General features: G+C 39.6%; 1 protein-coding gene across 4 annotated transcripts in view; it reads right to left on the minus strand.

Annotated features, from left to right (window-relative positions):
- Window positions 1-6,361: 6,361 nt before the first annotated feature.
- Eya4 (EYA transcriptional coactivator and phosphatase 4) overlaps window positions 6,362-17,445 on the minus strand; it is a 253,327-nt gene continuing 242,243 nt past the window's right edge. Inside the window, exons 17-19 of one of the 4 annotated variants that reach the window (XM_060373192.1) lie at window positions 14,952-15,073; window positions 12,964-13,064; window positions 6,362-9,646 (exon numbers count right to left, since the gene is read on the minus strand). In XM_060373192.1, the coding sequence (XP_060229175.1) occupies window positions 9,566-9,646; window positions 12,964-13,064; window positions 14,952-15,073 (304 nt within the window). In that variant the 3' untranslated portion in view covers window positions 6,362-9,565. Of the gene's footprint in view, window positions 9,647-10,800; window positions 12,926-12,963; window positions 13,065-14,951; window positions 15,074-17,445 lie in introns of those variants that run through there. The other 3 variants (XM_060373193.1, XM_060373194.1, XM_060373191.1) reach the window with 3 other exon arrangements.

The following is a 17,445-nucleotide window of genomic DNA, read 5'->3' on the forward strand; positions in this document are numbered from 1 at the left end:
TGTGGTGGCTTTGGAGAAAAACTCTTGGAATGAGTTTTTATAGGCCCAGGCTAGGTCCTGTTCCCATCCTTAGCCACATAAGTTACTGTGGTGAATAGGATGGAATCTGCAGACTGGCTAAGTTTAAAACGTACACAGAGAGGAGGTGATTTTCCCCAAATCCCAGACTTACTTCACAAAAATTATGCTTGCTCTGGTAAAGACAGATGACTGTGGGAATGGAAGAAGATGATTGCCTCTGATAAGGGGTTTAATCAATAACTACCAAACTACAAGTTTCAAAACAAGTGAAAGGATTTATACACTTCTACACAGATATACGAATGGGCAATAAACTGTAATTATCAGGAAGGTTTAAAAAAACCATAATAAAATGTCATTATATTCACTAGGCTGACACTCTTTAAACAAACAAACAAGCAAAAGAAAACCCTAACAAATACTAGTAAAAGTGTACGGAAAAGACTTTGAAAGTCTTGTGAACTACTGGTTGAAAGTTACAATTGCTCCTAAAAAAAATTAAAAGTGGAGTCACCACACAATCTGGTAGCTCTATTTCTGGATCTATAGCTGTAAGAATTAAATCAGAAATTCAAAGAGATATTTATGTACCTATGCTCATAGCGCATTATTTGTAGTGGGCAAGATGTCGAAGTAATCCCTAGCTCACGAGTGGATAAACAAACAGAATGTAACTGTGTCCACATGAGGAGATAGAGTCCAGTCTTCTAACACAAAAACTGACACAATCTAAGGATGACCTTTAAGATGACTATGTCAATAAGACGCAGCCTATGCCAGGCAGGGAGCAGACAGAGAGTAGCAGGAGGGTTTGTGGAGACTCAGTCCGCAGTGGGTATGTGTTCTCTTATTAGATTTATTTTACATGTACTGTGTATGTACCACGCCCTTGGAGGTCAGAACAGTGCGCTGTTCTGTTTGGAACTGGAGGTCTGTATGGTTGTGAGCCACCGTGTATGTGCTGGGAACCTAGTCCAGGTTCCCTGGAAGAGCAGCAAGCACTTTTAACTGCTGCACCAGCTGTCCAGCCCCTCAGTATATGGCTTTAGCTTTGCATGTACGGTCATGGTGGCAGAACAGATGAAGGTACTCAGGGGTGTATGTGGTAATGCTTAATGACAGTAACACAAAATATAATGGAAAAGAGGCCTAACGTTGCAGTCCAATTGCGTACAATTGACCTATATTCTCTGTCTGTGCCATCTGTAAGCCAAATGACTATAGGAGGCCGCTTAAAGTATACAGGGAAGATAACATCTCAGGGATGGGAAATGAAATCGGGGGGTGTTCACTAAGCCCGTGAATCATTGCTACTCTTTTCCCCTGCTGCCTTCTCCCATCTTCCTTTTAATAACATTCGTTCTACATATGGTTCCTAGCTGCTGGCTGAATCAAGGCCTGACCACCCCCTACTCTTTGCCATTCAGTGCATTGCTTCAGCACCACCAGGTCTCTAACCAGTGGATCCACTCGGGTCAGGCACGTGAAGCAAGACTAGCATCCAAGGCTTCAAGGATGGTCAAGATACACATGTAGACATTTACGCCTCTGAGCAGTAGAGGCGAGAAGAATGCCACCCTTTCTCTCCCTTAAAATTACCTATTTTTACACATAGCAAGAAAAGAGATGCTGGGGGCTAGTTGAGGCAAGAAAGAGCACCAACTGAAGTTGGGTAAGTTTCTACCATAGTCCGGTAGAAAGGGAGGGAGACACATAACAAAAATGTAATGACACACAGAAAAAAAGACACCATCAGAATGGACTATAAAAAAAGAAAATCAGTTCTTGAGTCACGTGTCGCTGTGATATACACAGCCAATTTGGGGCTAGTAGGTTTCTTTTGGAAAATAAGTGGGTTCTCATCTGCCATTGGCAAAGCTCTCAATCGAATTTAAAAGATTACCCACAGCACTGTCACTGGTGCCTTTCCCATCCTGCTCCTTAACAGTTCCCATAACTGAGAAACAATTTAAAGACCCAAATCCGGTGATTTTACGGGTGTGTGTTTGGCATTCATTTTGCTTTCTGTTCACGTCCCGGAGGCTGCCGCCTACTTTCATAAAATAATTTATTCCATCATAACTTCTATTTTAATGGTCACCATATTTTTGAATACATTAGTCTGTCTAAGTGACTAAACCATGTGTCATTCTGTTGTGGAGCACTTTGCTAATGTTTTATTTCTTTGCCAAATAAATTAGTGTCATATTTGTTTCCAGGCAGATGTGAGCTAGCCAATCCTCACATGTGTAAGTCCCTGAAGGAAAGGTTCATAGAAGAATTTGAGTTCTTTCAGGCTATAAATCCAGCCATATTACTCCCTGCTCTGGAGTCCAGCAGAGGATACAAAAACTTAACATTAAATCAACTGGAGACCCTAAACAATTTCCCATAATGCCTTTCCTAAACACACACACACATTGCTAGTAACATTTCTTGTTCCTAGACTTTTCACTATTATGATCCAGTTCATACAAATACTTATTTTTGTGTGTGTGTGTGTGTTTTTTAATATGCTCATGCCATGGCAAGACTGTGGAGGTCAGAGGTCAACTTGTGACAATCATTTCTCTCCTACTGCGTGGGTCCTGGGGATTGAACTCAGGCTGTCAGGCTTGGCCACAGCCTTTACTCTCTAAGCCATGTGTTTCAAAATTGATGTGATTTCATGAAATTATCTCAGATTTTACTCACTGCTTGCAGAGCGGTTTAACTGTGATCTGGCAAAGCACTTAAAAAACAATCAGGAAATCACCGCAGATTCACCTAGTCAAACAACCTTGCCTTGCAACTAGCTGGCTTTTCCAGATGAGAAGGCTTCTCAACATCAGACTACTCTCCAGCCAGAAGCAAGCAGTCAGCCCTAATAAGAACACCAACCCAAACCTCCTGCTTCTTCTGTTGCTCATCTATTGGCAGCTTCACTGCAATCTACTCAGCTGCCCAAGCAGGAACCCAGAGGTCAGGCTGGCTGTGTCTGAGGATAGGAGGAGAAGCAGAAATGGTTGCCAGGCCTTAATGTCCTTGAATCCATTTTCATATTTGTGGCAATCATCTTACTCAGGAATCAAGAATGCTTTGGGGTTCCGTGTCAGCCTCTCAGCTCCCACAGCCTTCATGGTGTGGCCAGAACAACTGTTATGAAGTTTGAATCTGGACACACACCCTCTGATCTCTCATTTGCTGTCTTCTCAGTCGTGCATTGAAGAGCTTCCCACTCTAGCTTTCTTTACATCTGAGTCTCACTTCTTACTTTTCCCCTTTATTCAGTGTTCCACAAAGAGGGATTCCATATAGTTCTCGAATGTAACAACCTTCTCCATTTCCCCTTTTACCTCTTCCTCTTGTATGCTTTTTAATTTGCCTAGATGTCTCCAATCACACCCTATTGCCTCCCGGCCTTTGTTTTGTCCTTGAAGATTCAGTGTGGAAACCAATTTCTCTTGGAAGTTTGCCCTTAAATGTTAGCATGCATCTACAAAGCAATTCACCATGCACCTTACATTGACCATTATACCCCTTAGCATCCTCACTGTCTTAAGTCTCCCCAATAAACTAGATCCTGCCAGGATCTAGGCTGTGTGGAGTCTTGGCCTTGATTCTATAGAACAAACTTACCCGGTGATTTCTCCACTTCCTCAAGCATACACCCTTTCTCCATTGCACATATTTATTGACGTTTTACTGGAGAAATCAACTAATATTAGTGCACAGCTTCCAGGCATGAAAATCAAAGATATATGACAAGGACAAGAGTGCCTGATACCAATGAGATTCCACGCTGCAAAGCCGGTCAGAAAGTCATTTTTAGTCCGTGGCTATGGGAGACATAGGCCCTAGGGGGAACCTATTGCTGATTTGCCACATACATGTTTATGTTTACACCTGTAGATCTGTGCTGCTGTCATCTGTGCCAGAGAAGCTTATTTCTGCCCTGGGCAACAGCTAACGCAAAGCGTCATGACTGGTCCAAATATTGAGAAAAAGCCACTGCTGCCAAAGGCTCAGGAAACATGGGGATGGAGAGAGATGTGGGGCACTTCTGTGAAAGACTTCTGGATGAGATGTGCTCAATATGAGCATGAAGCTTACATAAAATGTGGGGGAGGTGCTCGTGAGGACCCATCTTTGACCAGGGACCTATTGGCAGCTGATAGCTGCTGCGAGAAGGAAGGTCAGTTTTATTCAGGGCTGTGGACTCTAGCAGGTTGTCATGCTTCAGCGGCTGCTCCCACAGCCGTGCACACTTACAATATCTGTCTGTCTATCTACCACCTCTCTATATGTACATATGTATGATACATATGCGCATATATATATATATATATATATACTTACATATATTAAGAAGTTGGGAGGAGGCATGTGGGTGACAGGGGAGATTCTATCACACACAAGTACACAAACACCCACACCAAAAACAGAATTAAAAAGCAAGGAAGCAATTAATTGAACCATCAGAAGGCTTTTTTTTTTAACGCAGAAGGTCATTCTCAGTTTATGTACAAACTCTTTTCAACTATATTATTGCTTATATTGATTATTGTTTGTTATTTTCATACAGCATTAGGCACTGAGCCCTCCAATATGATGGAAACCCTTACATTTGGTCTCATCCAACTTACCTGTGGGTTTTCTTTTTCTTCTCCCTTCAGATCTTGTTGTTCAATTGGAAATCATGTTTATTTTAGATCATTATGATTTATGTGTGTCCCGTGATTTAGCCATCTGGGCCACAAGTACTTCCTGAGGGCCTACTATGTGCCCACTGTCTTCAGAAATGCAAAGTGAAACAAAACAAAATCCGTGCTTTCACAGAGTACACTTTGTAATCGTCAAGTAACACCATATAAAGACAAATAAAATACATATTATGGTAGATAAAGCAAAGGGTTAAGGTTATTCAGCACAAAACTGGAGAACCATCTAATTTCAGAGATTAGAACCTCGTTAGTGACAAGATTATATTGCGGGTAAGGCCTGCAGGAGTGTTAGAAGATAAGCAATGAAAGTGTCTGGGTGAAAATCTTCTCCAGAAGGAAAAATAATAGAGATGAGTGTCTCCAGATGCTGGCTGCCAGTGTTTGCCAAGAAGTAGGAAATTAAGCAGAGGAAGGTGGGACGTGAGGATGAACTACTTACAATCACTGGGCCATTCATGTAGGCTTCAGGAGTCATTGTACAGATGCGCATGCTGAATGGGGAGGGAAGGCATTTGATGGAGACTTCGTGGGGCCGAAGAATATGTTCTGATTCAAGAGTGACAGGTACTCAAGGCATGTGAGGGCCCAATCAGGACACTCACCAAGAGGCTAATTGTGACACGAGTGGAAAATGATGATGGCTCTGGGCAGGATGGCAATTGTGGAGAGATGTGATCAGGCTAGGAGCATACATGGCTGGGGGCGGGGTGCATACATGTTCATCCAAGCAGGTATAATGGATAGGCAAGGGAGACAGAATCATTTGGAGCCCAGCGTACAAAAAATTCAGTATTTTTCAAAAACTCACCTTTCAGTGGTAGTTAGATGTGAGAGGCCAGAGAGAAGTTCATCTGCTCCATTAATTTTAAACACATTTATTGTATTATATAGGCTGGAATGTTTGCTAGAGCATCCTCACATAATTCCCTCTAAATTTTGTTAATTTGGAGGCCAATGTTCTTTTAAATTATGAATGAGTTAAAGCAGTTCTGAAATTTGTCTTTGACCTTCATGTAAGCAATGCCCTTGTGAAGAAATTAATAGCACACATGTGATAAAAAACTGCTACACACATTTTGTGCAAATGCTTTTCTATTACCTCGGAAGATACCGATAACAATGAGCTACAGATTATGACAGTCACAGTCATAGTCTTCTAAAGGGATTTTCTATTACGGGCTGGTGAGATGGTTCAGCAGGCCGAGGGACAAGCTGGCAACTTGAGTTCAGACCCAGAGCATGGAGCTGACGCCCACAGATGGCTGTCTGAGACCCCTTCATGTGCGTGTGGGATGTGAGAAGTGAACACCCCACACATCCAGACATACAAAAATAAACACCATAACCGTCTACAAGCTCTAATAGATGCCATCTGATTATTAGCACATTTGGGCTATATTATGATTGTAACTGAATGAATGAAGATTCCTGCATGCAGCTGACATCCTCACAAGCCAGCCACTTTACAGTGTTCATTTGTGACACTTTCTATTATATTTCAATTTGCCTTCAGTGAAAACTCTGTAGTATAGGCACAAAAAGGAAACACACCTTCAGAGACTTAAACATGGATTTCATGTGATTTAGAATCAAGTACATTAAAATTTCTACAAAATGGAAGAATGAAGAAAATGAAAACAGTTGCAAAGGTATTTATTGAGAAATAGTAAAGATGTACATATTTTTACAAGCTTTTAATATTAATTTACATTTATTTAAATTATGTAGGCCCCGATAATCTATCCTTTACTAATACATAACAGAAACCTTTGACTTTGACTGTGAGATCCCCATAACACCACCATAGCTGGGAGTGAAGATGCAGCTTTGGCTCATGAGGCTTAGGTTTGTGTGGAAAATAAACACTAAACACCATATCCACCGAGAATGTAGGCTTGTCACAAATGAGCAGGCTTTATAAAAACTTCACAGTAGGGCATGCTGTTGAAGCTAGTTTGATCTTAGCTCACCAGACAGTACCTATTTTTGTGCACAGACCATACAATCTTAAAATCTTATTTTTATCTCTGCATTGGATTTACATATTTCTTCAGTTTTTTTTTATCATCTTAGATGTATGCTATAATATTATAGTCAGGCCACCTATTTCATTAGTTATAGGGTCTTGATATTTTTAAGGTGCAATATAAGGCAGTTTTTTTTTCTAATATCATACCAAGCTTGAATATGTAATAGCCCAAAACCCATTTGAGTTGGAGAACAGTTTTCTAACTCATTTGCAATAAGGCACAATATTCTACATAAAAAATAGAATGGAGGAACTGCCCATGAGGCTGGTTTTCTTTATTGCTGTTTGGCTGATGTTGTGTTTTTGGAAAGGAAGAGGGTTTGTCCTGTCGTAGGGTGGGAAGGGAAGAGCTGTAGTTTGAGCACGACCAGACGGGGCCCGTAGCTTTCTGGCTGTCACCAGTGCTGTGCTGCCTGAATCTTCTCCCTATCAGCAGCACCTGTAGGTGTTACACCACTGCCTCTCCTGGCCAGGCACACAGGGGAAAGAAAAGGACTTATGGGAAATAACAGGGAGGGTGCCAGCAGCCAGTCCCTGTGCGTTTGGAAAAGGGGAGCCTGCCTGACCCTCAAGTGGAGCAAGTGTGGGAAGCCATGCTCATCAGATTTCAAAAAGAATGACAACTTCTGAGGCAGGGCCATCAAGGAAAGGAGCTGGCCATGTGCCAAACTAACTTCATTTCAGTCAGATAATAAATATTTAAGGTTTACGCGCACACACATGAGTACTGGCAATAAGCAAGAAAGTCTTTGATTTCTTAACCACTTTCAAGCTGAAGACCAGCAGAAGTGTAAAATCATTATTAATATTACTAGGGTTAAAACATCTTGATTATAATTCGTCACTATAGCACTGGGGGAAGGGTAACAAAAAGTCACAACATTTGAAAAGTAGGGATTATATAGGAAGTACCTGCCTTATGCAGAATGATCTCATTTTCTTTCTACCCTTTGTAAACATGGCCATAACATTCTCTAAAGAAATACAGTCCTCCAGACTGTTCATTGTCGGACTTATGTAAGTTGCAAAGTCTCAGGTGAGGACCTACTATGAACCAGCCTCCGACAAGGGGCTTTGACAAACAAGTGGACTGGGCTCTATGGTCCATCTAATGCCATTCTGAATGCAGAGAGCTTCAGAGCTCATACCATTAAAATATTTTACTCCTTGAAGTCTTAAATTTCCACAAGGCAAAACCATGTCATAGCAAATGAGAAGAGAATCTGTATCGTGTTACCAATACGGGCTACACACAAGCAAAACAAGACGACATGCAGACACAACGATGACAGGCTCTCCCCGCAATGAATGCAGGCATTGTTCAGCAACCATACAGGAGGAAACCAATGTATTCCTGCCTGTAATGGGGAGATCCTGGACTGATGTGTTCCAAGGAGATTGGTATTGTGATCTTATGATAACTGTCAAGGTCTAGGTTGTTTGATAATTAATCTGTGATGACATTATATTAAAAAAATTCATAGATTTAGGCTTTTTCCTTTGGGAACTTCCCTGTATACCTGCCTTCTATCACTGATGACACTCACTTTTGCAATGGCATGGAAGACAAATGTACTTTTTTGTGTCTACTCATGTGCATTTTAAGCTACACCCATAGCACATTCTAAAAATGACTTGGATGTTATTTGCCAATGATTTGCACCACGATACCGTCCTCTAAGCAACTGACACATATCCAGACGTAAACTAAAATTGGGTAAGTTGACATGAATATGGCTCTTAGTTTTCTTCAGGAAAACTGTAAGAACAGATACGTGAGACTTCAATATATATTTCTCTTTCTAAATAAAGAACCCACAGTCTCCTACACCTTCTGCTTCTGATTGGATGTTCAGATAGTTGACTCACACTGATTACTGGAATTATTCAGAACCCAAATAAAATGCAAGCTTTCTTGTACTATGATTGTTATTGGTTTCTCATTTTTAACAAATCCTCACTTTGTTGACAATTTGGTATTAAACCGATAGCTTGAATTTTAAATTTGGTCATGTGAAGACTTATCAACAAGGTTTTCTTTTTGGTTTGATTGCTCTGTTTTGTTTCATTATCTACAGAGATTTTAGCCAAAGTTACATTGTAACACACAAACGCTGTCTCGTCTTTAAGGCACAGCACATCAATATGAACATTCTCTTTGCCAAACTTAAAAAAGAGACAATATTCTATTCCCATTTCCCCGGCCCTCGTCCCGCCCCAACAAATAAAAGAAAAACTGCATCCGCTTTCAGAGTCAGCTGCTAATAAAGTCACAGTAAATTATTTTCATCAATAATTTACACAAATTACAGGTCTAGATAGGACTGTCATATACAGTCTGAGTGCATTCCGATTCAGATTTTCTGGGCTAGGTAGGCTGAAAGTCAGATTCAAACCTCAGGGTTGAGAAGAGCTCCCATTTTGAGGAATGTTTTCGACCACCTTGTCGGAGGCAGAACAGGTGCCGTGGCTCGGGCGGGCTCACGTTGTTTACTAAAGCTGTTAATTCCAGTTAGGACTCACTTGGTGTGTGTCAGCAACCTCCACAGATTTTTTTTTTTTTTAAAAAAAAAAAAAACCATGAAAGTGTTGTAAAGATAGTAAGACCATAGAGTTTCCTTTCTGTAGCACTAAAGTTTTAATTCCATTCAGCAACCTGAATTCTTCACTCTGGAGTTTTCATTCCAAGTATGATTTCATCCTTTAAGACCATTTATATGTGCAGAAGAAGCCAGCGGCACTGGATCACACATTACAAATTCAGTGTACTTGAAATATAAAAAAAAAATGGATCCCCAGCTAGAGAAGACAGTTACAAATACTCTAATTCCAGTGCTTGGTGTAGAGCCAAGAGGTCCGAGTGGCTGGATATTCTCCAAAAAGGCATGTTGTGCTGTGTGGTCAAGACAAGGAAAGAGGGGAGAGGGGAGGGGGAAAGAATGGAGACAGATCATAACCATCATCCCATGGAGACAGCACACACCAGGGCGTGCTGCTCACTCAAGTTCAAGGCCACAGGTGGAGGTCTGGCGGTACCAATGTGAACTTTTTTGAAGATCAGAGAAATAGATCTGAACTGGATTTTCATGGCATAACGTCCAATACTGAGCTTCCTGGGTGGTTTAATCACTTCTCTGTGAATCAGTGTCACCAAGGTCAACACTGGGGAAAGCGTGTCAGCATAGAAAGCCTGAATGGCTGAGGGACAACTACCAACCGGTATGCCACCTTTAAAAGGCCATTCCTTGGTGAAAAAATAAGTTAAATTTATAAAGACTATGAGCTTCCTAAATGCGTAGGCCTTTGGCAATTAGGGAGAAAAAGAGAGTGAATCACTACTTATGTAAAAAACAATTTCAAACTGGATGATGTAAAATAAAACTAATAGAATTGATAGTATTCTTACTTGTCTAGGATGACCTGGTTTATTTCACTAGTACAAGAGAGAGAGGAAGAAAATTCAAACATACAGTTTTAACAGGGACATACCATCTCCGAGTGGACAGAAATAATCTTAGATGGCATGCTGGTTTGTGGCCTTCCAGAGATGTGCTAGCGTGCACTACAGATGTAGCATTCAGACTTTAAAGGAAAAACTGATTGTAAAAACGACCTGAGGAGACCTCTTTGGAAATAATGAATAAATGTTCTTTGGTAAATTACAAAACAATGGCATTATTTCTTAGATTGAACTTAAAATATCTTCTAGGACATATAGGAATGGAATGTGGTCTTGATGCAGTAGAAATTATATATTTATACATATGAAAGAGATATTTTTAAATGAAGCTTTATAATAATCATTATTGCTACATAATTCTTTGCTGCTCAGTATGGTAGCCACCACCAACCACACGTGGCTATGAGCACTTGTAATATGTTTAGTCCAATTTAAAATATATTCTGAATTTCAAAACCAGATTAAGACCAACACAGGAATGTAGACATCTCATCAATAATTCTAATATAAACTAGACATTAAAACATAATATTTGATACAGATTGGGCCAATTAATAGATATTATTAGTTGATTCTACTTGTTTCTGTTTACTTCTAAACATAGCTTCTAGAAAATTTAAGATTTACATATCCATCTCACATTGTGTATTTTGAGAGCAGAATACGGTTATCATTCTTGTTGCTAAGATTTAATTTTTTTTCCTCTTAAATTTTACAAACCCAGGTTTTAGTTCATTAGAGCAAAGAATTTGAGAAGCAGAGTGTTTTGCATTTCAGCTCAGATCTATTTGGAATAATAAAACAGGACTCAGGATGCCTGCACATGCAATTACTTCTATGTTCAACAGAAAAGCATGCATTCTGGGTGCCAGGGAAACCAGCCACCTGTGCTTCCAAATAGAATCGTAGCCTTCACCCATCACCCAAACTGTACCTACTTGAACAACCATTTGAAAATAGCATTCTATCCAAAGTTGTGATCCATTTGGAGTCAAGCTATTTCCCCCGGAGCATGAGTTTTAAAGCAGAAAGGACACACGGCCACAGTCTGTAATTCCCAGTGTGGCTAACTAGCATGAACTTGATTAGTCTCTATTATTAACAAACACATTTTTATTGGTGTAGGAAAGTGAGCCTTATTTGTTCTTTCCTAGACTTAAATAAATTTCATAGAGGCTGAAGACGTATTCGTATTTGTTCGAGGGTCTGCTGTTTGCTATGTGTAATTATGGTGCCAAGGTGGAAGATTAAAACCACATGAATTCCAGATGCCCATAAACTCCACAAGAGATGGCAACTGCATGTGATGTAAGCATCTCAAACAGCAGGCAGCAGGGCAGGCTGAGTTGTTTGAGGCTACAGGGCTGACCTCGCACAGAACGTCCTTGGGACCAGCATGCTGTCTTGAGTCACAGTCACTGCTAATTAACACCCAGAGAGCTCCGTGTCACCAGCTCTCTTAACAGAATGGAAAAGCATGGAAACCTAGAAGGCAGCTGACAGGGATGCCTGCAAACCTTCCACAGTTGAGCCCATTCCCCTGCCTCCAGTTTGCTGGCTTTGAGTTGACTGGGCTACCTTTCTATTATGCTCATAAACTCTCCTATGAAACTATTTATTCTGATTATTCTAGAGGAGACAGAAATTGGGTCAACACTGTGATATGTGTGTTTATTAGAAGGTGATTTAAATTGCCTGCAGATAAGGAGGACTATTCTTAATTCTGAGGAGGATTATTCTTTAATAATCTAAAAATGTCATTTATAGACTTGTTTTTACTTCATGGCCCTTCAGTGAAGGAGGTAGAGGATACAGTGTTGGGTTGTCTGCTATGGAGAACTAATTTCTTATCATTCCTCCTCTGATGCTGAACAAACCACTTAGTGATCTCATAACTGCCCTGCTTCTTCGTCAGAATTATGCATCAGACAAAAAGCTCGTTTAAATAAGTAGGGCTGGTGAGATCTCCTGCAAATGTTCAAAGCCACTGCTTGGAGCTCAAGTACCACTGAAACACATGAGAAACTCTAGATGTGACTAGCCTGTGAAACTCTAAGGAAGCTGGCACAAAAATAATAAAAAATACCCCTATTCCAACCACGTTGATTAAGGCTTCTTACAAACTTTCCTTCTGCTATCAGGCTTATCTTCAGCATTTAGTATCAAGGAACTTCACAGTCCCCAGGCACTGACAAGGAGTTTGTGGTATTTGAGAGTCAATGGCTACCATTACTGACTGTGCTATGAGCTTGTTAAACTTCTTCCTCTGGTAGATTTCATTAGTTTGTTTATCATTGTGTACACAGTGTGGGTATGTGTGTGTGTTACGTACATGCTCTAAGTGTATGAATATATTTCTTACATACAATATATTTCATACACTTGAGTAAATATCCATAAATTTTCTTGCATTTCCTATCGAATTCCAGGCATGAAATGCTAGACTCCAAATGGTTTATTTGCAGGTCAACATTGACTCTCCCATGCTCTTATTGATTTGCATCTATAAATGTCAATCACGTGTCAAGCTGCCATTGGGCCAAACTACAGGAATGCAAACAAAAGGGCTTGTGCTAGGAGTATCACACCAACATTGTTTGAGACAGGTTACCTTTTTCGCTGCCTGCTCTTCTTCTACACCATCCCCAATTACAACATATACTACTTTTCTGCCAAACCTTTGCATTATTCGTTCAAAGCAACTTTCTTTTCCTGGAAGATAAATGAGATAGAGTTCAGAGCGAAGTTACCTGGTTGGCAGCATGCTCCTCATCTCGGCCATCTCCAATCACAACATAAGTTATGTTAGTGCCAAATCTGGACACTATACGCTCAAAACAGCTTTCCTTGCCTGAAAAACAATGCATCGCTTATTCTTCAGGCCATGACACTCCTTAACCTAGAGATTCGCAAAGTGTTAGTTAATATCTCCTGGACAACATTTGAGCAAGCGATGACCTCTGCAATTGCAAATCAACACATATTTGAATACGATCGCTTTTAATTTAAGATAGGTTATTCAATGGATGCTTTTGGTATTGTAAGAAAGATAGTAAGCCTGAGAATTTGATTCCAAAAAGATATCAGTGTGTTTTCACTCCATTGAAAGAGTAGTGGAACAAGTTTATAGTCAAATGCAAGATTCTACAGCATTTATTTATATCCTACGAATGAATTTTATGCAATTTATCTTTTGGGTAGGCAAGTCAATTGGATATATTATTGAGGAAAACTGAAGTCTCATTTCTGAGGACAGAAAAAATACTAAAATATAGAGTTACCTTGATAAATTAACTCTTTTTAAAAAGTGTGTGGGAGTCAGATTAATTGTATCAAGCATGCTGTCCAGCTGACCACAGCAGTGACTGCAGCAGGGTTGCTGAGGGTGCCCTATGGTGTTGCCATGGAAATAGCAGCCATGCTGTATCTTTACAACATTTGGCATCTTCTCCTGAATTTCTTTCCAAAAATGTTCTGGCAGCCATTGAAACTTTTGATTTTTTTCCCCTTTCTTAATCTGATAGTTAAGAATGAGAAAAAAAAATATATATATATATTACTAGTCACTAAGGAAAAAAATAATAAAATAATATTTTCTCAAGAATATCATCCTTTCAGTAAAATAAACATTTATTTTAATATAAAAATCATTTGCATTGTCCAAAAATTAAAAAAAAAAAGGAAAATCCCATTCTACCTGTCTGTCTTCTGGGTATGATGCATGTATTGTCATAGAATGTTGTATGGGATCTTAGTCTAGGCTCTGATTTGTTGTAGTCCACGTGATGCTGTGGCATAATACACTTTAAGAAAGCGTCACTCTCCCTAACTTTTCTCCCCAAATGCCTGCAACCTTCACAAGACTGAGGGCTAGCTATGCTGGCTAGGAGACTTCAGGATTTTGAATTCCTCAAAGTACCAACAGGTAATTTTGTTGTCCTTTAGGGCACATTGAATAACCTATTTGTTCTCCCAGGAGCTTCCTCTACAAACAGTGGAACACATGGTCTTTTAACTCTCTCAAGATGGCAGAACTTGATGAGGTTTTGTTTTTGAGTGGTACCTGGAGGTCAGACTCTGCAGACGGTCATACTTTAAGACGAAGATGGCTCCATAGACAGATATTAGCTGGGAAGTGGGCTGCAGTTATCTGAGTCCTAGTGTGTACTGGAAAGCATGCATATTCCAGGCATTCATGTAATAAATATTAAAAGGACATATTCTGCTTTATGAAAAATACTCTCTTGTCTTTGAAATAATTTTTGATTGCTGTAGAATTAATCTGAGACTTCTCAATGATGCCAAAAAAACTGTGTTTTTTGACCTTAGATCAGTATTATTGAACGTGCAAAGATATAACCTCATAAATTAATTGAACTATTAAACACTGAGCTGGAGCACGTATCATCCAGACAACATATGCTCATGTACTGTGCGATTTGGGCAGAATGAGTTCGTATTGCCTAAATACTGAATTCAGCATTTCACTAGATAAGAGTTGTCATAAAATATACATATGTATCACGAATTACATGTGATTTTGTTATTTCAGGCATTTCCAAATTTGCTGGATGTGGTAATAAAAATTGATTAAAAGAGAATCATGTAAAAATACATATATGTACACAATAATATACATAAATAAATATATATATATATATATATATATATATATATATATATATATACTCCACAGATGTGGCTATGCTTCATACAGAATTTCAAACAGTCTCCTTACCTATTTTTGTTGCACTGTAAATATTCTCAATGGGGAAAGCACCTCCTAAGCTGTAGAGCAGGACCTTCGCCAGAGCAGGAATCAGCTGGGTCGTCGTTACCAAGACATTTACACAGTTACTCCTAACAGGGATGAAACATACACATTTGCTTTCTAGAGGTAAATAATTTCCAACAGGACAGCCTGAAAACTGACACTGTTGTTCCTAAGTTCCGCAGGCAATCACCCCTTTTACCCTTTAGTCACTAGTGCTGTCAGCCAAAAGACACCCCCTGAAATGGCAGATTATTAAAACGAATGCATAAACCAAGACCTTCTCTGACATAACGTTTTGTCAGAGCAAGATGCTACTCAGAGTCATCTTAATCTTACATAATGAGAGGAAAGTGATGTGATGTAAGTGATGTAAGACACAGGCCGTCTAAGTTTGGAGAGCTGGCTTTGAAATGAAGTTTCATTATTTTCATTATGCGATATTAGCACTTAGGCTATTTTTCAAACCCATCAACACTCTACAACTGAAAACTTGAAAAGGACAAGTATACAGAAGAAAATGAGTAGTATCAATGGTTAATTACCATCCAGAGATTTGCTTCTGTCTTCATTTCTGAATTTATTTCCCCATTAGGAATTATACACTATGTATAAGAAATTGTTTAATTTCTTATTCTGCTTGTGTGATTTTTGAGTCTATACTTGTGTCATTTTATCTATGTCCTCATTTCATCTATGAGCAATCTCTTTTGACAGTTGTTGTAATAGATATATTTAATTGTTTAGATTGCTTTTTGTTTCTTATGACTGTGTATAATGCTATCTTGAGGCTTCTTGTTTTGATTTATTGTTCCCCTGTACGGAGTTACTTCCTTAGTGATAGATAGAACACTTATGGTAAGAAGATAACTCAGCTTTGCTGGGAATTCTGACACATATTTTATCAAATAATTTGTTTTCCCTATAATTTTGGGCTTTATGAAAAATTTCCAACATGTTAGTGTTAAAATAGCTGGATAACTTATCAACTTTTATAGTAACTCATTAGTCATTAGTCAGTGAGTATTGACTTGCTTTTCTAAGGCTGTTTATTTCTACTCATCTATTAAGTTCAAGCATCCTTGATTTAGGATATTCATAGAAAGATCTGTAAATAAGCTGCTGACATAATCTTGTAGAGCATGTGTCTCTACATCCAACATACAATTTCAAGGTTTTCACCACCCACAGTCCCCGACCTTTGGCTGATTATGTCACAGGTACAGATATTACAGTGCAGGAAGTTGCATGTCCACGTTGCTTTGTCCTGTGAGGGTGCTCTCACTGCAACATCTGTTACCCCAGGTGGCTGGGAAGGGTGTCCCTTTCTTCTCTCACTGTTTCATGTGCATCCCTCCCAAAGCTGCTTTATCTGTTGGGCAGTTCTTGCACACAGAATTATAATGTGCTCCTAAGATCCCTGCACATTCACCCCGACTGTTGCCTTTCTACATACAGAGTAAAACATTGTTTTCTCTTTTATGTTGATTCCACAGATCAAATTCCCGGGACTACCCGGCTGGACCCAGGAGTCGTCATGTCTGCTGGGATTTCCATTAGAGCATGACACAAAGAGCTGAACAGAGTGTTCATGTCTGCCTCAGCTGACAGAGGAAGCTACACACAAGCCCACACCACAGCAGGGACTTTCTCTGATTGGGAAGTTTCTAATCATGTGACCAAGAAGGACCCACATGTCAGATCTGACACACAAATTTAGTTTTATGCCATAGGTACTGGGCTCTTTCACTCTGGCAAACTTTTTTGAGCATTGGCTATCTGTCTGGATAACACCTCTTTTTATGCCTATGTGTTACCCAGGCATTGGTTAACTGTATCTTTATAGATCCCCCAAGCCAGAAATAAAACTATGAAATAAGAAAAAAACAAACCCAAAGATACATCTTACCCACAGGCCATCACTTCCCAAATTTATGCTACTGTTGAATTATTACTCATAGCACAAAGTTGGAAAACAACTTGAAAATCTTTGCAATTTTGTCATCTATATTAACAAGCTTGCAGATACAACACAAGGCTAGAGAAGTTGCCAAGATCTTCCTGTGGTTTTCTGATGTCCTTAAATGGGGCATATTATCTATTAGACCTAAACCATGCATCCTTTTAACAAAAAAGGCTGCTTTTGATTTTGTTACCATGCTTTGGATTTTCTTACCAACATTGCACTGATGCCTTCTTGGGGGCAAATTACATTACTTCCCTGTGTTATTAACAGTAGTTGTGATGATATATGGGTAGAGAGAAGTGATCTCCTGTATTCTGAGAGCAGTAGCTCTCCTACAGTCCCAAAAGACACACACACACACACACACACACAGGCACAAACACACATGGGTACACACACACAGACATACAAATACACACATATGCACACACACATGTGCATGCACAGATACACACAGACACACAAACTTGCACACACAGAGACACACACACAAGC

Source organism: Meriones unguiculatus, chromosome 20 (assembly GCF_030254825.1).
Source record: "Meriones unguiculatus strain TT.TT164.6M chromosome 20, Bangor_MerUng_6.1, whole genome shotgun sequence".
Taxonomy (NCBI): Eukaryota; Metazoa; Chordata; class Mammalia; order Rodentia; family Muridae; genus Meriones; species Meriones unguiculatus.